Below are 15,284 nucleotides of genomic sequence, written 5' to 3'. Positions count from 1 at the left end.
AAGTGTTACATAATGTGGTCTGCTTAAAAGAACATGGCCTTAAAAATGCCGTGCAGCTCGTGTCCCCATGCTGAAGCAACTTTCTTTAAACAGCCTAAATCTATGTTCAGAAAAATTAGCTTCAGAGTTACTTGATTGCCAACATGTACCAGTTGATAGTACATGTTGGCTTGTAAAATCCTGACTATGACCGTGCTGTGCAATAGTCTCCCCACACATATCCTAAGTGTTACTGTCAGTCTATGAAGTCTAGGTTGGGTCAGCTCTGAATAAATATCAGAAATGTTGACAGGATTACAGATGAGTACAAAGGATTGGACTGTGGTGTTTTACTCAAAGAGAGATCTGTCATCTGAACTATTCAAAGTTTAAACCATGTAATCTAAATTTAATCGTTTTTCATTTGTAATCTGTGCCATTTGGGTAATTTATAATTGATTATTTCATATTACATGTAAACCGTTTTACTGTGGGTCACGTGATGAGATTAGCCTGAAGATTTGAAGGTGATGTTTCCCACTACCTGACCTTGGGCCGAGTTTTCTCTGTGGATTCGTCAGTACTTGTTCAGTTCAGACACTGAATTTAGACTCAAATTTCTTCTTGGTTTGAATGCTTTAAACCAGGGGCAGAAAGATCAATGTGCTCAAAGACGCACCAAATATTTTATTCTCATTGTGCGACTGAAGTCAGGGTCTGTGGAGTTTGCATAGAACTGCTACATATTCTATCCATGTGCGTCTCAGTGAGGCACGGTTAAGTCAAAGTAGCCACATTTACACTGGAAGTTAGAACAAGTATTGTTTACAGAGTTTCGTGGAGTACCCGAACAGTAAGACGAAAGTCTTCCAAGTCGCTGATTGGCCACCTGATGATACTGAGTTTTATTTTGAAACTGTCGACCGGAAAAGCTGTTTGGCTGTTCCGTCCTGACGCTCTCAGCTGTACGTGACATATTAAAGAGGCTGGAGCATCGCTAGGCTCCGGCTGTGTGTTCAACGCAGAGCCGAAGAAGAGCAACGACGCGTCGGGTCACACTCCGGGAGCACAGAGATGGCCAAGCCGCTGACAGACCAAGACAGGAGGAAGCAGATCTCGGTGCGGGGCCTGGCCGGGGTGGAGAACGTTGCGGACCTAAAAACTAATTTCAACCGGCACCTCCATTTCACCCTGGTCAAGGATCGGAATGTGGCCACCAAACGGGACTACTACTTCGCCTTGGCAAACACGGTCCGAGATCACCTGGTGGGCCGCTGGATCCGAACGCAGCAGCATTACTACGAGAAGGACCCCAAAGTAAGCAACCGGGTGCACTGCAGTCGAGCACAGCTGATCGGAGGCCTGGGGGAAGGGAGGGGATGCGGGTTCGTGATGCGGATGTCAGCAGTGATGGCTGCGGCTTGTAACAGCGTTGCTCTTCGTATCCATTTATAGTCACGTTCGCTCTGACCGTGAGTCGTGTGTGTGTGTGTGTGTGTGTGTGTCCCGGCAGCTCCGCTCTTATGAGATGTTACGCAACGTCATCCGCAGCTGTCTCACCTTCACCTGACCTCTGCTGTACCTCGCTCACTCATGTGCGTCCACACGGGCGGGCTTGGGGCCAACCAGACATAGCTCACGTAAACGCATGTCCGCCATCCATCTCTCCACCCCCTCTCCTCTCACCAAAGCGCAAAATGACCTAAAGGCCTTGAGCAGGCAGCGAGAACTGAGCCCTCAGAGCTGCTGCATAGCCCCTTTTGCATTAGTACCCACTCTGATCAGCTCGCCACTGTTTTATTACCTACTGGGCTGGGGTTCCTTGAGGAGGGGGCTGCCCTCACGGGCTCACAGCTCTGATAACTGCGTCACTAAGACTGCATACCACTGCCACGGCCCGAGACCCCGCTGTGCTCCAGCCTGGCTGTTCAGACGGCTATGTCTTGTCCTCCTCCAGCTTATTGACCGGTGTTGTGCCAAAAAGTGATTGTCTGCCAAAAACTGATTTCCGGTATTTGCCAAAAACTGATTGCTCGTATTTAAACTGCTATAAGTAACTTGTTGGCCTATAATATGTGAAACATATGTCAAATTCATCCCTCATGGATGACACAAAGTCATATTGAGCCACAAACAACATTCGTGTAACAAGGTAGAAGCCGCAATCAGTTTTTGGCAGCGACTTTTATAGAACCTTTATTTATGCAGTTAAAAAAAAATCTCATTAACATTAAAAATGTCTTTTGTAAGAGTAAGACAGCAGAAATGGACCGGATTGGTTATAATGTGAGTACAATAACACAGAGTTATAAAGATACTTGAAAAAACAGATAATCTTTTAATTCTATATATTACCCCTTTGTAAACGCTGTTCACCGAAGTCTATTTACCAACATACGTAAAGATATTACACATAAAAAATACACAGAAACATTGGAAATCACTTTTTGGCACAACACCGGCTTTCAGGGAGGCCTTCATAGTCAAAAGATGCTGATCTGCTGTGCATAAAAGTATGAAGTGATTCTTTTCAAAGCATGCAAAATGTTAGATGATGATGATTCGTTGAATTTTCAGTAAAGAAGTTCTGGTTCTCTGGAACTGGAGGTTCAGGGTGAGCATTGCATTCAGCTGCTGCACTCTGGTGACTTTTCCTGTGACTGTGTGGCGTGGTGCACTTGGAACAGCTGTCACATTTCTATACACTGAGTCAATGTGCTGCTGACTCTCAGCACTCTTAAAGTGGTGCTCAGTTAGACGTCAGACGTGGAGGTCAGTGTTAGACGATACATATGCTGTGACAAAGAACGAAGGAGCCATGCCAGTGTGACCTACCCTGCTGACCTCTGCATGTCTCAGTCACTTCGGTCTACACATGCTTCTCATGCTGGAGCCGTATCAGAATGTCAGAAGCTTTGTTCTCTGTACCAGACTTGTAATGCTGCTTCTCTGAAGTGAAACGGTGTCATTGCCTGCAGTTGCTCTGCTGCTGTCTTGTCCTAGAGATCACGTGGCCGGGCCATGGGGCGCATACTGTGTGCTTTATTGTCAATAACCTGACTCTGTTTCAGAGTTTCATCCAGTCATATTTGTGTTGTTGCCTTTGGAAATATTTTTGCATACAGATGTAAAAGTGCAATAACTGAAAGGAAATTCAAACTACCAGCAGCTCAGGATCAGGTGGAAGTGGAATAAAAAGCCATTTTGCTCTGTTTTCTTGCAGCGCGTCTACTACCTCTCCTTGGAGTTTTACATGGGCCGTACTCTGCAGAACACCATGGTGAACCTGGCCTTGGAGAATGCCTGCGATGAAGCCACATACCAGGTGAGGGTAATACAGCACGCTTCCAACAGAAACGAAATCAAATCAACCCACACTGATGCAGAGAGGCTTCCACATCCTCAAGCAATGGCTGAATAAAGTGAGAGGGATGACCAGAGATATTATAGATTTGTAATTAGTTTTTACTTTTATTTTGACTTCCTGTTTTTAATTCAGTTTAGTTTCAGTGAGTTCATGAATGAATCTTTAGTGTTAATGAATTTTTTATTAATTTAAATTTGAAGGAAAAAAAAATTGAAGATGTCGTTTTACAAGATCCCGCAAAAGTTTTTAAGTCCATGCACTTCCAGGTCAGTCTGAGACCTTGGAAACAACCATAGCAATGAGAGACGCACTTGCGGGAGACACGCACAGATTTTTAGTTGGAGCTTGGCTTTACTGTCAATAACACTCAGCCAGACAGTGAAGCTCTAATGTTCATTGCCGTTAACGTGGGAGGAGTGATTAACAGCTCTGTCCTGCAGTACTCACAGCTGATCCACACCTTACTGTGCGTGTGCTCATGTTCTTTAGCTGGGTTTGGACATGGAGGAGCTGCAGGACATTGAAGAAGATGCTGGCCTAGGCAATGGAGGCCTTGGACGCCTGGCTGGTGAGCTCCTGATTGGCTGCTGACAAATGGTGATGTGAAGCACAGCCGTGTCTAACAGCGCTCCCGTTTCCACAGCTTGTTTCCTGGACTCCATGGCCTCTCTGGGTCTGGCTGCTTATGGATATGGCATCCGGTATGAGTTCGGCATTTTCAACCAGAAAATTGTCAGTGGCTGGCAGGTATGTTCACCCGGTGCTGTGTATGCACTTAAAGCACCTTTGCACTACAGTCATACTGAATAAGATTAGCCAGACAAAAGCGCCCTCTGTGATGGTAGCAGAGGGTGTTGCATGATGGACCCGTCACAGTTTGTTTACACAAGATATGGGTGATGCTGATTAAAAGGAGCATTAATAGGATTATTAGGAGGATTATTCGGAGCACAGAACGTGGCAAAGTGAGAGAATTTGATGGACCGTCTGTTCACTCTGTAGTCTTAGTGGAAATGGAGTTATAGTCAGAGTACCGTCTTGAAACTCCAGTGTTTGTTGTGTTTGGACAGGACGGTCTGCTGATGTAGTTTTTGTCATATAAGCAGCATATAAGTGCTCAAATATGAGACTTTTAAGGACTTTTTTTTCATATTTTAACTAGTTTTAAACAGGAAGATGCCATCTGGTATTTCCACAGGTGGAAGAAGCCGATGACTGGCTGCGTTATGGGAATCCCTGGGAGAAGGCTCGGCCCGAGTACATGCGCCCTGTCCACTTCTATGGCCGCGTGGAGCACACAGCTGATGGAGTGAAGTGGGTTGACACGCAGGTTGGTACCAGGTCGTTACTGTATACTCTTAATAGAAAGTACTGAGACTGTCACATTTTCTTTGACACCTCTAATTGTGCATGCTACTACTACTATTATTATTGGGTAACAAAGACTACAGTTTAACGAGGATACGGGGTAAAGACAAACCCCTCAACTTGCTGTAATTATCTAATACACGCGTTTTTTGGTTATAGTAGTTTAAAAAATTGAGTTAAACAGTGGCTGGATCAGGTTAAATGCACTGGGACTGTATGCATTAGTAACATTTGCATGCAGCAGGTCAGTCCTGTGTCTCTAGTGTCTGTCTGTAGTCTCTCTCAGGGGTCGAGGGGGAGGGAGAGCAGATCCTCTGTTAATCGTAAGGTTGGTGCTTCAGTCAGCATGCCAAAGATCCTTGGGCAAGATACTAACCCCAAGTTTCTCTCCGATGTATCCATCACAGTGTGAAGTAGCACTTTTGTAGAAACACATAGAAAAAAAGTGCTGGTTTGAATGAGGTGAGTAATAAAGTACCTGGAGTGCTCGGGTAGAGTAGAAACATGCTACATAAGAACCAGTGCAGGTGCCATTTAGTTGCACAGCTGATATACAGTTGAAAGGTTGGTAATGTTGTGTGAAGCAGGACTTTTTCCCACAGTGCCAAATCACACATTTGTGCATTTGTATTGTAAGATGAAGACCTTATGATAATACAGAGAGAACGGCAACAGTCAGAAAACTCGCTGTGAGCAAGCTCTTGGTGACGATGAGAAGGAAAAACATCTTTTTAAAGTAAGAACCCTGCGTCTGAACCAGGCTCAGTGAGGGGCGTCAGTCTGCCCAGTGATTTGGGGAAAGTGGGACAAAGATGCACCGTAATCTTCAGATGTGGTTACACTCATGGCAGTAGTAATGACCATGGCAGTAGAAGAATGCAGGGTGGAGAGAGTCCCGTCACTTGTTCTCTGCATCAGAGAAGGTTGAATGCAAACAACAGTAACAGATATGAATGCTTTCTGGTAGCTTCCAGCTCAGTATCTGTGCCTCGGGAATATGTGAAGGATTAGAGAGTTCAGCTCTTCATGTCTCCCCGATGAACACCTCAGTTTGCCTGAAGATGTCTGAACCCAGGAACCTTGCACTGTGGTATTCCCTCACATTCCCTGTAATGGTACCTGGGACGGATGATTTGTATTTGCCCTGCAGCCCCATCTCAGTCTAGTTGGCTTGTCCTGTGGTCTGTGACATCATCCCTGACAGTAAATCAGCAGACTGTAGTTTAAACACTCAGAAATGATGAAGTGTGTGTGTTCCAGGTGGTTCTGGCTCTTCCCTATGACACTCCAGTCCCCGGCTACAGAAACAACATAGTTAATACGATGAGGCTGTGGTCTGCAAAGGCGCCCTGTGACTTTAACCTGAAAGACTGTGAGTACTGCCCTCTGCTCACATCACTCTGTGAAAAGTAGAACCAGCAGACATGGACTGCTCTTCTTGCTGTTGTCCCACAGTTAATGTTGGAGGCTACATTCAAGCTGTGCTCGATAGAAACCTCGCTGAGAACATCTCCAGAGTGCTCTACCCCAACGACAATGTGAGTGGATTTACAGCTGCACTTCTTATTTATTTGAACCTTTACTTCGTTCACATGAACTAGTGGATGGTGCTGTGCGTGACATTGAGAGTATTTGCTCATCTGCTTTCACACACGTATGAACTTCAGCGACATCCCATTCTTAATCCCTAAAGTTTAATATGATGTCAGCCCACCCTCTGCCGCTATAACAGCTCCAACTCTTCTAGCTTTCCTCAAGGTTCAGGAGTGTGTTTATCCCTGTGCCAGGTGACATTTTTCCTTATCTGTCCAGTGTTTTAAAAGTTAAGATTGACCAAACTCCTGCGATGATTGCATTTGGGACTTGGAAATAAGCACAGGGTCTGCAAAGGGCACAAAAACGTCTCTTAGTGCAGAGGTTCCCAAAGTGTGGGGCCCACCTCTTAGGGGGGGCGCTAAGCCATTGCAGGGGGGAGGGGCACGGTATGAAAGGAAAAAAAAAAAAAAAGGAACGCTTGGACGCTGCTAGCATAATGGACAGGTTTTTGACGGGGCTCCCACACAAACGCAAAGCAGGAAATGAAGCATCGCTGAATATGTTTCCAAACCAACTTCATTCTAAGCCAAAGACTAGAAAATATTGTGAAGCATATCTTCCCTTTGGTTTCACCTGCACAAGTGCCGAGGTAGGTCTCCCCTGCAGAATTGGTTTTCCCTCCGTCAGGAGCAGCGCTGGGCTCTCCAAATCACGGGCAAACAGTATCCCACATTCTTGATTTTTAGTTCACGAACACATCCAGAAATGCATACACTATTATATATTGTACATATATTTATTAGTTTCAGGTTGGCCATTCTTGTATTTTGCTCGTTTGTGTTGTTGTGTTTGCACATCTCTGTTGCTTGTGGGGCTCGCACACAAGAATTTCACTCGCATGTGCTGTGCCAGTGTGCCTGCACATGTGATGTGACAATAAAAGTGATTTGATTTGATTTGATTTGTTGTAATGACCAACTACTCCTGACATTTTGGAGATGTTAGGTCTTTATACAGTAAAGTTGCAGTGAGATACAAATAATATCAGGCCGTTCCTGCCACGATTTGTTCCCTTGGTTCAAATCACGGACTAACCTGATGATTTCCTCCTCCTGAGCTGCTCTCTTTTTCTGTGCTTCTTCCATAATAATGTCAGCGGGTGTACCGGCAGCAGATTGATTGTAAGCATTGAACTCTGGTGTAACAGCTCTTCATACTCTCCTTCAGTTCTTTGAAGGGAAGGAGCTGCGTCTGAAGCAGGAATACTTTGTCGTAGCTGCAACTCTTCAGGACATCATCCGTCGATTCAAAGCCTCAAAGTTTGGCTCCACAGAGTTTGTGCGGTTAGATCTTTCCACACTGCCAGACAAGGTGAGCTTGCTGTCATTCTGTGTTATTTGCTTCTCTTTTATTTTTTACTTTCTCTTATTGATTTCTCCTAAAACTGATGATCATGAGTTTTCTGTTTTCTCTCCATGTGCAGGTGGCCATCCAGCTGAATGACACCCACCCTGCTCTGGCCATTCCTGAACTGATGAGGCTGCTGGTGGACATTGAGAAAGTGCCCTGGGAGAAGGTATCACATCGCAAACTCTTAACTTTTCCATCCAGTGTGCATCTGTAGTGAGTCTGTGGGACCCTAATGGTGTATTCAAGACTTCAAACTGAGCTGGAGACCATAAAGTCACTGGGAAAACGTTTAATGAGCTCTGCAAATAAGAAGTAGGTGCATTAGGAGTCGCTACCTGCCATTAAAACAGATGCAGTTTTCAGACTCTGGCTACGCTGATCAGCCCATATTTTATAGACGTTCTAGGATTCTTCGACCGGGATTCAGTCTCATTGTTTGTTTGTGTCCTTAGCGCTAACCTCAAACCAAGTCACTGATCAGCTAAAAAAGTGCTTTCACATTGGTTCACATTTTCTTTAGCACAGTTTCTTAAATGCTAACCTAGCTGCCTGTGGCTCTGGCCTCTGTGTCTAGGCCTGGGACATTGTGATCCGAACCTGTGCCTACACCAACCACACCGTGCTGCCTGAGGCACTGGAGCGCTGGCCCGTGGACCTCTTCCAAAACCTGCTGCCTCGACACCTCGACATCATTTACGAGATCAACAGGAGGCACCTGGAGGTATGAGGGGAGGATGTAATATTGGAGCTTTTCAGGCAATAAGGTGCCTGAAAAGCTTTGTGAGCAGAGAAAATGTGGTTCGTTCTTGAAGAATGAAACATTTTGTTTTATACGCACAGCGGTGAGTAATCTCAGAGTGTTTATCTTCACTCCTTCAGCGCATCTCGAAGCTTTACCCAGGGGACACTGACCGCATATGTAGAATGTCCCTGATTGAGGAAGGAGATGTGAAGAAAATCAACATGGCTCATCTTTGTATTGTGGGCTCTCACGCAGTCAACGGAGTGGCCCGTATCCACTCAGATATCATCAAAAACACTGTGTAAGGAAACCTGTAGGAATCTAGCTGCATAACATGTTACAAAGATGTTTGGAAGTTTCTCTGACTGGTGTTCCACGTTCAGGTTCAAGGATTTTTACGAGGTTGACCCTCAGAAGTTTCAGAACAAGACCAACGGTATCACCCCCAGGCGCTGGCTGGTCATGTGCAACCCCGGTCTGGCTGAGGTCATCGCTGAGGTGGGTTAGTTATTTGTGAACGTTGTAAGTCTTTGTAGAGATCTTGCCTAACTCACCTGCTTAACCTCCAGAAAATTGGAGAGGATTACATCCGTGACCTGGACCAGCTGAAGAAGCTTCTGGACTTTGTGAATGATGACGCTTTCATCCGGGACGTAGCCAAAATCAAACAAGTGAGAGCTTAAAATGCCAAAAGTAAAATGCACTCTGTTTGCGTGCTTCTTTTTACACCCTCTGTCTGAACTTTCAGGAGAACAAGATGAAGTTTGCAGCGCATCTTGAAGCGCACTACAAGGTGAAGATCAACCCCAGCTCCATGTTTGATGTGCAGGTGAAGAGGATCCACGAGTATAAAAGGCAGCTACTCAACTGCCTGCATATCATCACACTGTACAACCGTGGGTGCTGCTGAGCTTTAACTCTGAATCCAGACTTGTCTTCTGTTTAACAAACAAACAAGCAAACAAACAGTCTTTCTCTCTGATCAGGCATTAAGAACGAGCCCAACAAGCAGTGGACACCCAGAACGATCATGATTGGAGGAAAGGTGAGCAGCAATATTCCTAAAAGTTTAATGTGGTCAGAAGAAAGCCTGTCATGGAAGCAGTTTATTCCCACACCCACTGCACTTCACACTACATCAAATCCAGCCTTATCTAGTATGTGTCTGGGCCACTTTGACACAGCCAGTCATAAACATGGCTGTCCATCTGTCTGCACATGGATGTTGTTGCATCAGAGAAGCTGCTTGTAGACATCTGTCTCACCAAGCAGGACCTTTCTTCTTCTTCTACACTAACCTCATTCAGTAGTGTTTATTCACCTGTAGTTTATATACTGCTGTGACAGGACAGGCTATGAAACTGTGATGATTTAGAAGCACCTCTGGAGGAAAATTGAGCATGATTGAGTTGAGCTGCACGTCTTGGACGAGTTGAAGCTAGCTGTTAGCCACTACGAATTTAACACCTGTTTTTGAACTTTGAGGGTGTGGTGAGCCTCTTGGTTTCCCAGCATGTGCCTTCTGCGTTTCTAGGCTGCTCCAGGATACCACACTGCCAAGATGATCATCAAGCTGATCACGTCCATCGGAGATATCGTTAATAATGACCCCGTGGTGGGAGATCGCCTTAAAGTCATCTTCCTGGAGAACTACCGCGTCACACTGGCTGAGAAGAGTAATAAGTTTTTGACTGTGTCTTACTGTAAATAAGTGATGTATAATATCATTTATTTACACTACAGCTGGATAAACCTGATCTTTTATGTTGGGTCATTCTCTGTTGGGACAGTAGCACATAAAGCTGACTCCACTGTATTCCGTGTGTCTCCTCTGTGCAGTCATCCCTGCGGCTGACCTGTCTGAGCAGATTTCCACAGCAGGTACTGAGGCCTCGGGCACAGGGAACATGAAGTTCATGCTGAATGGCGCCCTCACCATTGGCACCATGGATGGTGCCAACGTGGAAATGGCAGAGGAGGCTGGAGAGGAGAATCTGTTCATCTTTGGTATGAGGGTGCACGATGTGGAGGCTCTGGACAAGAAGGGGTGAGTTTTAAAATGGTCTTGGTTCAGAGGTGTGCGTGCGTGCGTGCGTGCGTGCGTGCGTGTGTGTGTACACATCCACAACATCAGGGATAAGTGAGATGCTTGGCTACAACAACCAAAAGGAGACTAGAGGCCAAGATCTAGGTAGCATAGAGGGATGTTAGCCAACTTCAGTTGCAGAAAGGTAACTAAGAAGTACAGCAAAGTGTCCATACCTGAGGCCTTGGAAACAGCTGCTAAAGATTCACAGCCTTGGCCAGCCGCTTGAAGAAGTATACCTGACAAACAATATGAGAACAGCACCACCGAGGCTGGGGGCTTTTTTTCCATAGGCGAGCGGAGCAATACTGGAAGAGCATATGGGAGAAAGATGCAATGCTCAGCAGCCAGTGGATCTAAGAGCAAGTAGTTACTTTATTGCTTAGTTACTTTTTTTTTAATAACATGATACACAACCCGAGTATAAGGCAACAGACCTTTCAGCCCATTTCTATTTTTTCTGCATAATCCATCATATTAAACTGAATCAAATGAAAAAGTCTCTTTAAAACTTGTTTTATTAGTTTATTAGTTATCTTTTAACTTTATGCATCAAGTAAAAATGTAATTATATGCAACAATCTTTGACTGGAAGAAATGTGTTTAACATTTAAACCTATTTCCTGCATAATCCAGCAGATAAAATAATGTTTTGGGTTTCTACTCTTTCAAATAGATGCGAGTAAAAACAGCAGAAAATAAATAAAATCAAAGACTCAGCAGCTCTTAAATCTATTGTCACCTGTTTAGCTGGAGTGGGCTGGGTGGAGGTTTGCCCACAGCTGTCCTGTCAGTGGGAGGATCCAGGGGTTTCTGTGTGAATGTCACATTCCCGTGGCAGCGTGCTCGCTGCTCGCTCAGAGTTGAAGTTTAATTTTTCGCTGTAGAAAGAAGTTTTCTTCCCACACAGCGTGAACAGCAGACGCTGATGTTTTTGTCACTTTTTACAGAATCAAACTCAAAGTAATGTGATTACTTCCACGCTTTAATCGTTGCTTGGTCGTGCTCTCTCTGCACTCCATATTATCCATTGTTGATCTCCACACGTCTGTTGCTGCCACGGACGTCTTACACTCGAAGATGTGGAGGGTGGAGGAAACGGTGGTCTCAGTGGTAATCGGAGCACTCGGTGCGGTGACTCCCAAGTTAGGCGAGTAGCTCCAGCAGATCCCGGGAACAACATCGGAGATCTCTGTCCAGAAGAGCGCAGTCCTGGGAACAGCTAAGATACTGTGCAGGAGCCTCAAGCTCCCAGGCCTCTGCTCAACTAGTTAGCTAAAGTAACTTAACCATGTAACGGCAGCTGAACAGTATCATCACATAATAATAAAACTGAAAAGTATTTTCCACCTGGGATGTTGTGCTTTTTAAAGCCCTGCTTTACCACCATGGAAACCACAGGAGTAACTTCCATCCACCGTCTGCTCTGTCCTGTGGAGCACAGCTAGCATCTCTGTGTTTTTCTGTCCTCAGCTACGACGCCGTGTCCTACTATAACCGTGTCCCCGAGCTGAAGCAGGCAGTGGACCAGATAGCAGGAGGCTTCTTCAGCCCCAGCCAGCCTGGCCTCTTCAAAGACCTCGTGAACATGCTGATGCACCATGACAGGTGAGCGCACGGTGGTCCCTAAACTCACGAGTGAGTACTTTGCATTCTAACTCACACTGTAGGCTCCAGTGATGTCGTGTCATTGCTGAGCAAACATGTGACTGACTTTCCCAGGCGTTAGACACGAGCTGAAGAGTGAACAATGCAGCTCACTGTTGAAACATTTTTATGTCCTGCAGGTTCAAGGTGTTTGCCGACTACGAAGACTACATCAGATGTCAGGAGAGAGTCAGCGCGCTCTACAAGGTATGCTCTGCTGCTAGTGAGGTCATGTACACAAGTATTGTCCAATAAATGACACCTGGCCTGTGACGCCCTCTCTATGTTAACAGAACCCTAAAGAGTGGACCAAGATGGTGATTCACAACATTGCTGGCTGTGGAAAATTCTCCAGTGACCGCACCATTTCTGAGTATGCCCGGGAAATCTGGGGAATGGAGCCCAGTCTGGAGAAGATCGCTGCTCCGGATGCCCCTCGCTAAACCAAACTACCTTCGTCCGTAGCTCAGCACGTGGTACGGCAGCCAGAGACGAACCCTGTAGCTTCTCACTGTGCACTGTGGCATTATTTCTTTACAGTAACGATCCCTGTACAACCTCAACCACTTCCAGTTCACCCTGTGCTAACTGGAGCTGAAATGGTCCACTGTGGATGTGTGACAAATTAAAGGAAAAAGCAGAACCTGCGACTCCCCAACTGAGGGCTGTGGAGGTATTTTGCCTCCATGGGTTTGATCCACTTTTCTCTTTTTAAGGGGAAAGATTGTTGATCCTGAAAAGAGAGGGAATGTGTTTTAGAAGTATGGTCTGCCATTAGTCCATTTCCAGAGAGTGGGAATCAGTGCCAAGGATTAAGGCTGTTGGCGTCCCCTTAATAAATTATTTCATCACTTGTTTTTCCTTTAACTTGTTACATGTCTTTATTTTTCTTTCTTCACCAGTAGCATCTGTATCACTTGTACAAGTACTACTAGGCACTGAGCTGTTTTATGTAAAGTGTAAACTGTAGGACACATAACAAGTACTGTTCATTTTATTATTTTTACTAGTAGTACTTGTACTCCACTAACCGCAGATTATGAGAAAACTGGGAATGTGTTTGGTCACTACAGGATAATTGAGGCCTGTCTTTAACAAGAGCTAGACTACATTCCCTCCTTCCAAAAGCCAGCATAACTGCAGATAAGCCCGAGTCCTGTCACTGTTCCTGACCAGTCACGTCTTCCATGGAAGAGTGTAGCCTCCCAGCAGTACTGTAACTAAAAAGCATGTACCCGTGTTTCAGCACATGACTATTTCACGTTCACTGTCCAACTGCTTGTCCAGTGTTGTACGATGTTAGCTGAATGTATTCATTTGTGTGTTTTATTATAGTTGAAGTTTGGTAGCTGTGACATCCTGTCAGCATGTGTTGTCTTTGTGCTGTAGTCTGTTAGACATTGATGGTGCCTACTCTTTGCATACCTCTCTGGAATATGTGTGTACTCTCAGCTGTATTTGTGTGTAACATAGAAGAGTGATATTAAAAAGCATTTATCATCAACTTTTTGACTCCTGGAGTTAATGTGTAATTCTGTTTGAAGAACGATTGGAGCAAAAATGAGGAGAAAAGAAAACGATGCATTCAAGGAAAATGTTCCAACATCTGTGAAGGGACCAGCATTTAAAAGTGAAAACACACACACACACACACACTTTATCCTTTCATGCAATTCACACAATTTTCTGACTAAATCAACGACCAACTCCAATACTCTATTAGTTTATTTTGGTTTTCTCTTTTTCATTCCAAAGTGAGGAAGTTTGTCTTTTACAGCACAGTCAGCTTTTCCCTATTTTCTGAAATTCTGATATATGTTGGTCTTCCATGGTCTCTTGTGTTCTGGGGGCCTCTGGATGTCTGGAGTTTTGATCTCCTCCATACCCGCTTCACACCCTGGAGGACGGGGCTGTGGCCCCCCCACACTCCCTAGCAGATCATTACATGGAGAAACCTTTGGAATGCAAGCATGCTGATCCACACAGGTATGCACACATGGGTATTCACAGACGCGGACTAAAGCTTTCTTGGCTGCTGCCTCAAAGCACACTGTGCGCTGTCTATCTTGCGTGCTGCACAATATCGTTTATTACTTAGTAAATACTGATATCTATGACTAGCTAGTTTATTGTGATGGTGCTTTGTTTTCTCTAATATTATGTTGCTCTTTGTTGTTTGCTGTCTCCTCTGTTTGTTTTTTTTTGTTTGTTTTTTTTTTTTTTTTTCTCCATACAGGTGACCCAGGAGTTCTTTTTTTTTTTTCTCTCTCTCTTCCCCCCCCTTCTCACCGTCTCTTCTCCCCTTTGGTTTTCTTTCTTTCTCTCCCCCTCTTTCTCTCATTCATTCCCCCTGTCCTATTTGTTATAAAAAAAAAAATTTAAAAAAAAAAGAAATTCTGATATATTTTTTTCTTCCTATTTTTCATTAGCACTAACCTTTAAAGTCAGTTTCTAAAACTGACTCAACAGCAGTTGGACTGCCGATTAAACTTAGGACGTCACTTTAGTCTCGTGACTTGTTTGATACACAATTAGCTGCAGTTTTGCATATTTTTTTTTATTTTTTATTTTTTTTTATTCTCCAGTCTTTCTCCTGAAATAGTCCACCCATACCTCCTCCAAGATAGTTCAGAGTTTACTACTCTCTACAAATTTCCAACAAACAGGAAGTGGGAAGCTGTATGTGTGTTTTAACAAATTCTTAATATATACCACAAAAACAATAAATGTACTTATTCTAGCATATTCTTATGTTATTATACTTATATTGTGGATTTCAGGAAGCACACAGCCCCACTCCCCCCCCATCATCCTGAATGACACCCCCATCACCTCTGTGGACTCATTCCGCTTCCTGGGTACCACCATCACCCAGGACCTGAAGTGGGAGCCCACCATCACCTCCGTCATTAAGAAAGCCCAGCAGAGGATGTACTTCCTGAGGCAGCTGAAGAAATTCAACCTGCCAACACGGACGATGATGCAATTCTACACTGCAATCATTGAGTCCATCCTCACCTCCTCCATCACCGTGTGGTACGCTGGAGCCACTATCAGGGACAAACAGAGACTGCAGCGTGTTGTGCGCTCTGCTGAGAAGGTGATTGGCTGCAGACTCCCATCTCTGCAGGACCTGTACACCTCCAGGA

At 44.8% G+C, this 15,284-nt stretch overlaps 1 protein-coding gene across 1 annotated transcript; it reads left to right on the top strand.

Annotated features, from left to right (window-relative positions):
- The first annotated feature begins 928 nt into the window (after positions 1-928).
- LOC147329617 (glycogen phosphorylase, muscle form-like) lies at positions 929-13,639 on the top strand. Its single transcript, XM_086290898.1, has 20 exons — positions 929-1,296; positions 3,203-3,304; positions 3,836-3,914; positions 3,990-4,093; positions 4,545-4,676; positions 5,975-6,086; positions 6,170-6,252; positions 7,478-7,621; positions 7,734-7,826; positions 8,235-8,381; positions 8,540-8,703; positions 8,786-8,900; positions 8,972-9,073; positions 9,151-9,298; positions 9,389-9,447; positions 9,937-10,078; positions 10,242-10,449; positions 11,962-12,096; positions 12,276-12,342; positions 12,429-13,639. The coding sequence occupies exons 1-20, from the start codon at positions 1,054-1,056 to the stop codon at positions 12,576-12,578; spliced, it is 2,529 nt and encodes an 842-aa protein (XP_086147024.1). The 5' UTR covers positions 929-1,053; the 3' UTR covers positions 12,579-13,639.
- The last annotated feature ends 1,645 nt before the right edge of the window (positions 13,640-15,284 follow it).

This window comes from Aulonocara sp. 'chitande type north' Nkhata Bay, linkage group LG5 (assembly GCF_057382095.1).
Source record: "Aulonocara sp. 'chitande type north' Nkhata Bay isolate Kocher_YH1m ecotype deep benthic linkage group LG5, A_spYH_male_GT1.1, whole genome shotgun sequence".
Taxonomy (NCBI): domain Eukaryota; kingdom Metazoa; phylum Chordata; class Actinopteri; order Cichliformes; family Cichlidae; genus Aulonocara; species Aulonocara sp. 'chitande type north' Nkhata Bay.
Note: the sequence above shows the minus strand (reverse complement) of the source record. Positions and strands in the feature narration are given on the sequence as shown.

Coding starts and splice junctions, on each gene's coding strand:
- LOC147329617 (XM_086290898.1), top strand. CDS start 1,054: ATGGCCAAGCCGCTGACAGACCAAGACAGGAGGAAGCAGATCTCGGTG. Junction 3,915..3,989: donor AGGCCTTGGACGCCTGGCTG/GTGAGCTCCTGA, acceptor CCGTTTCCACAG/CTTGTTTCCTGGACTCCATG. Junction 9,074..9,150: donor ACGTAGCCAAAATCAAACAA/GTGAGAGCTTAA, acceptor CTGAACTTTCAG/GAGAACAAGATGAAGTTTGC.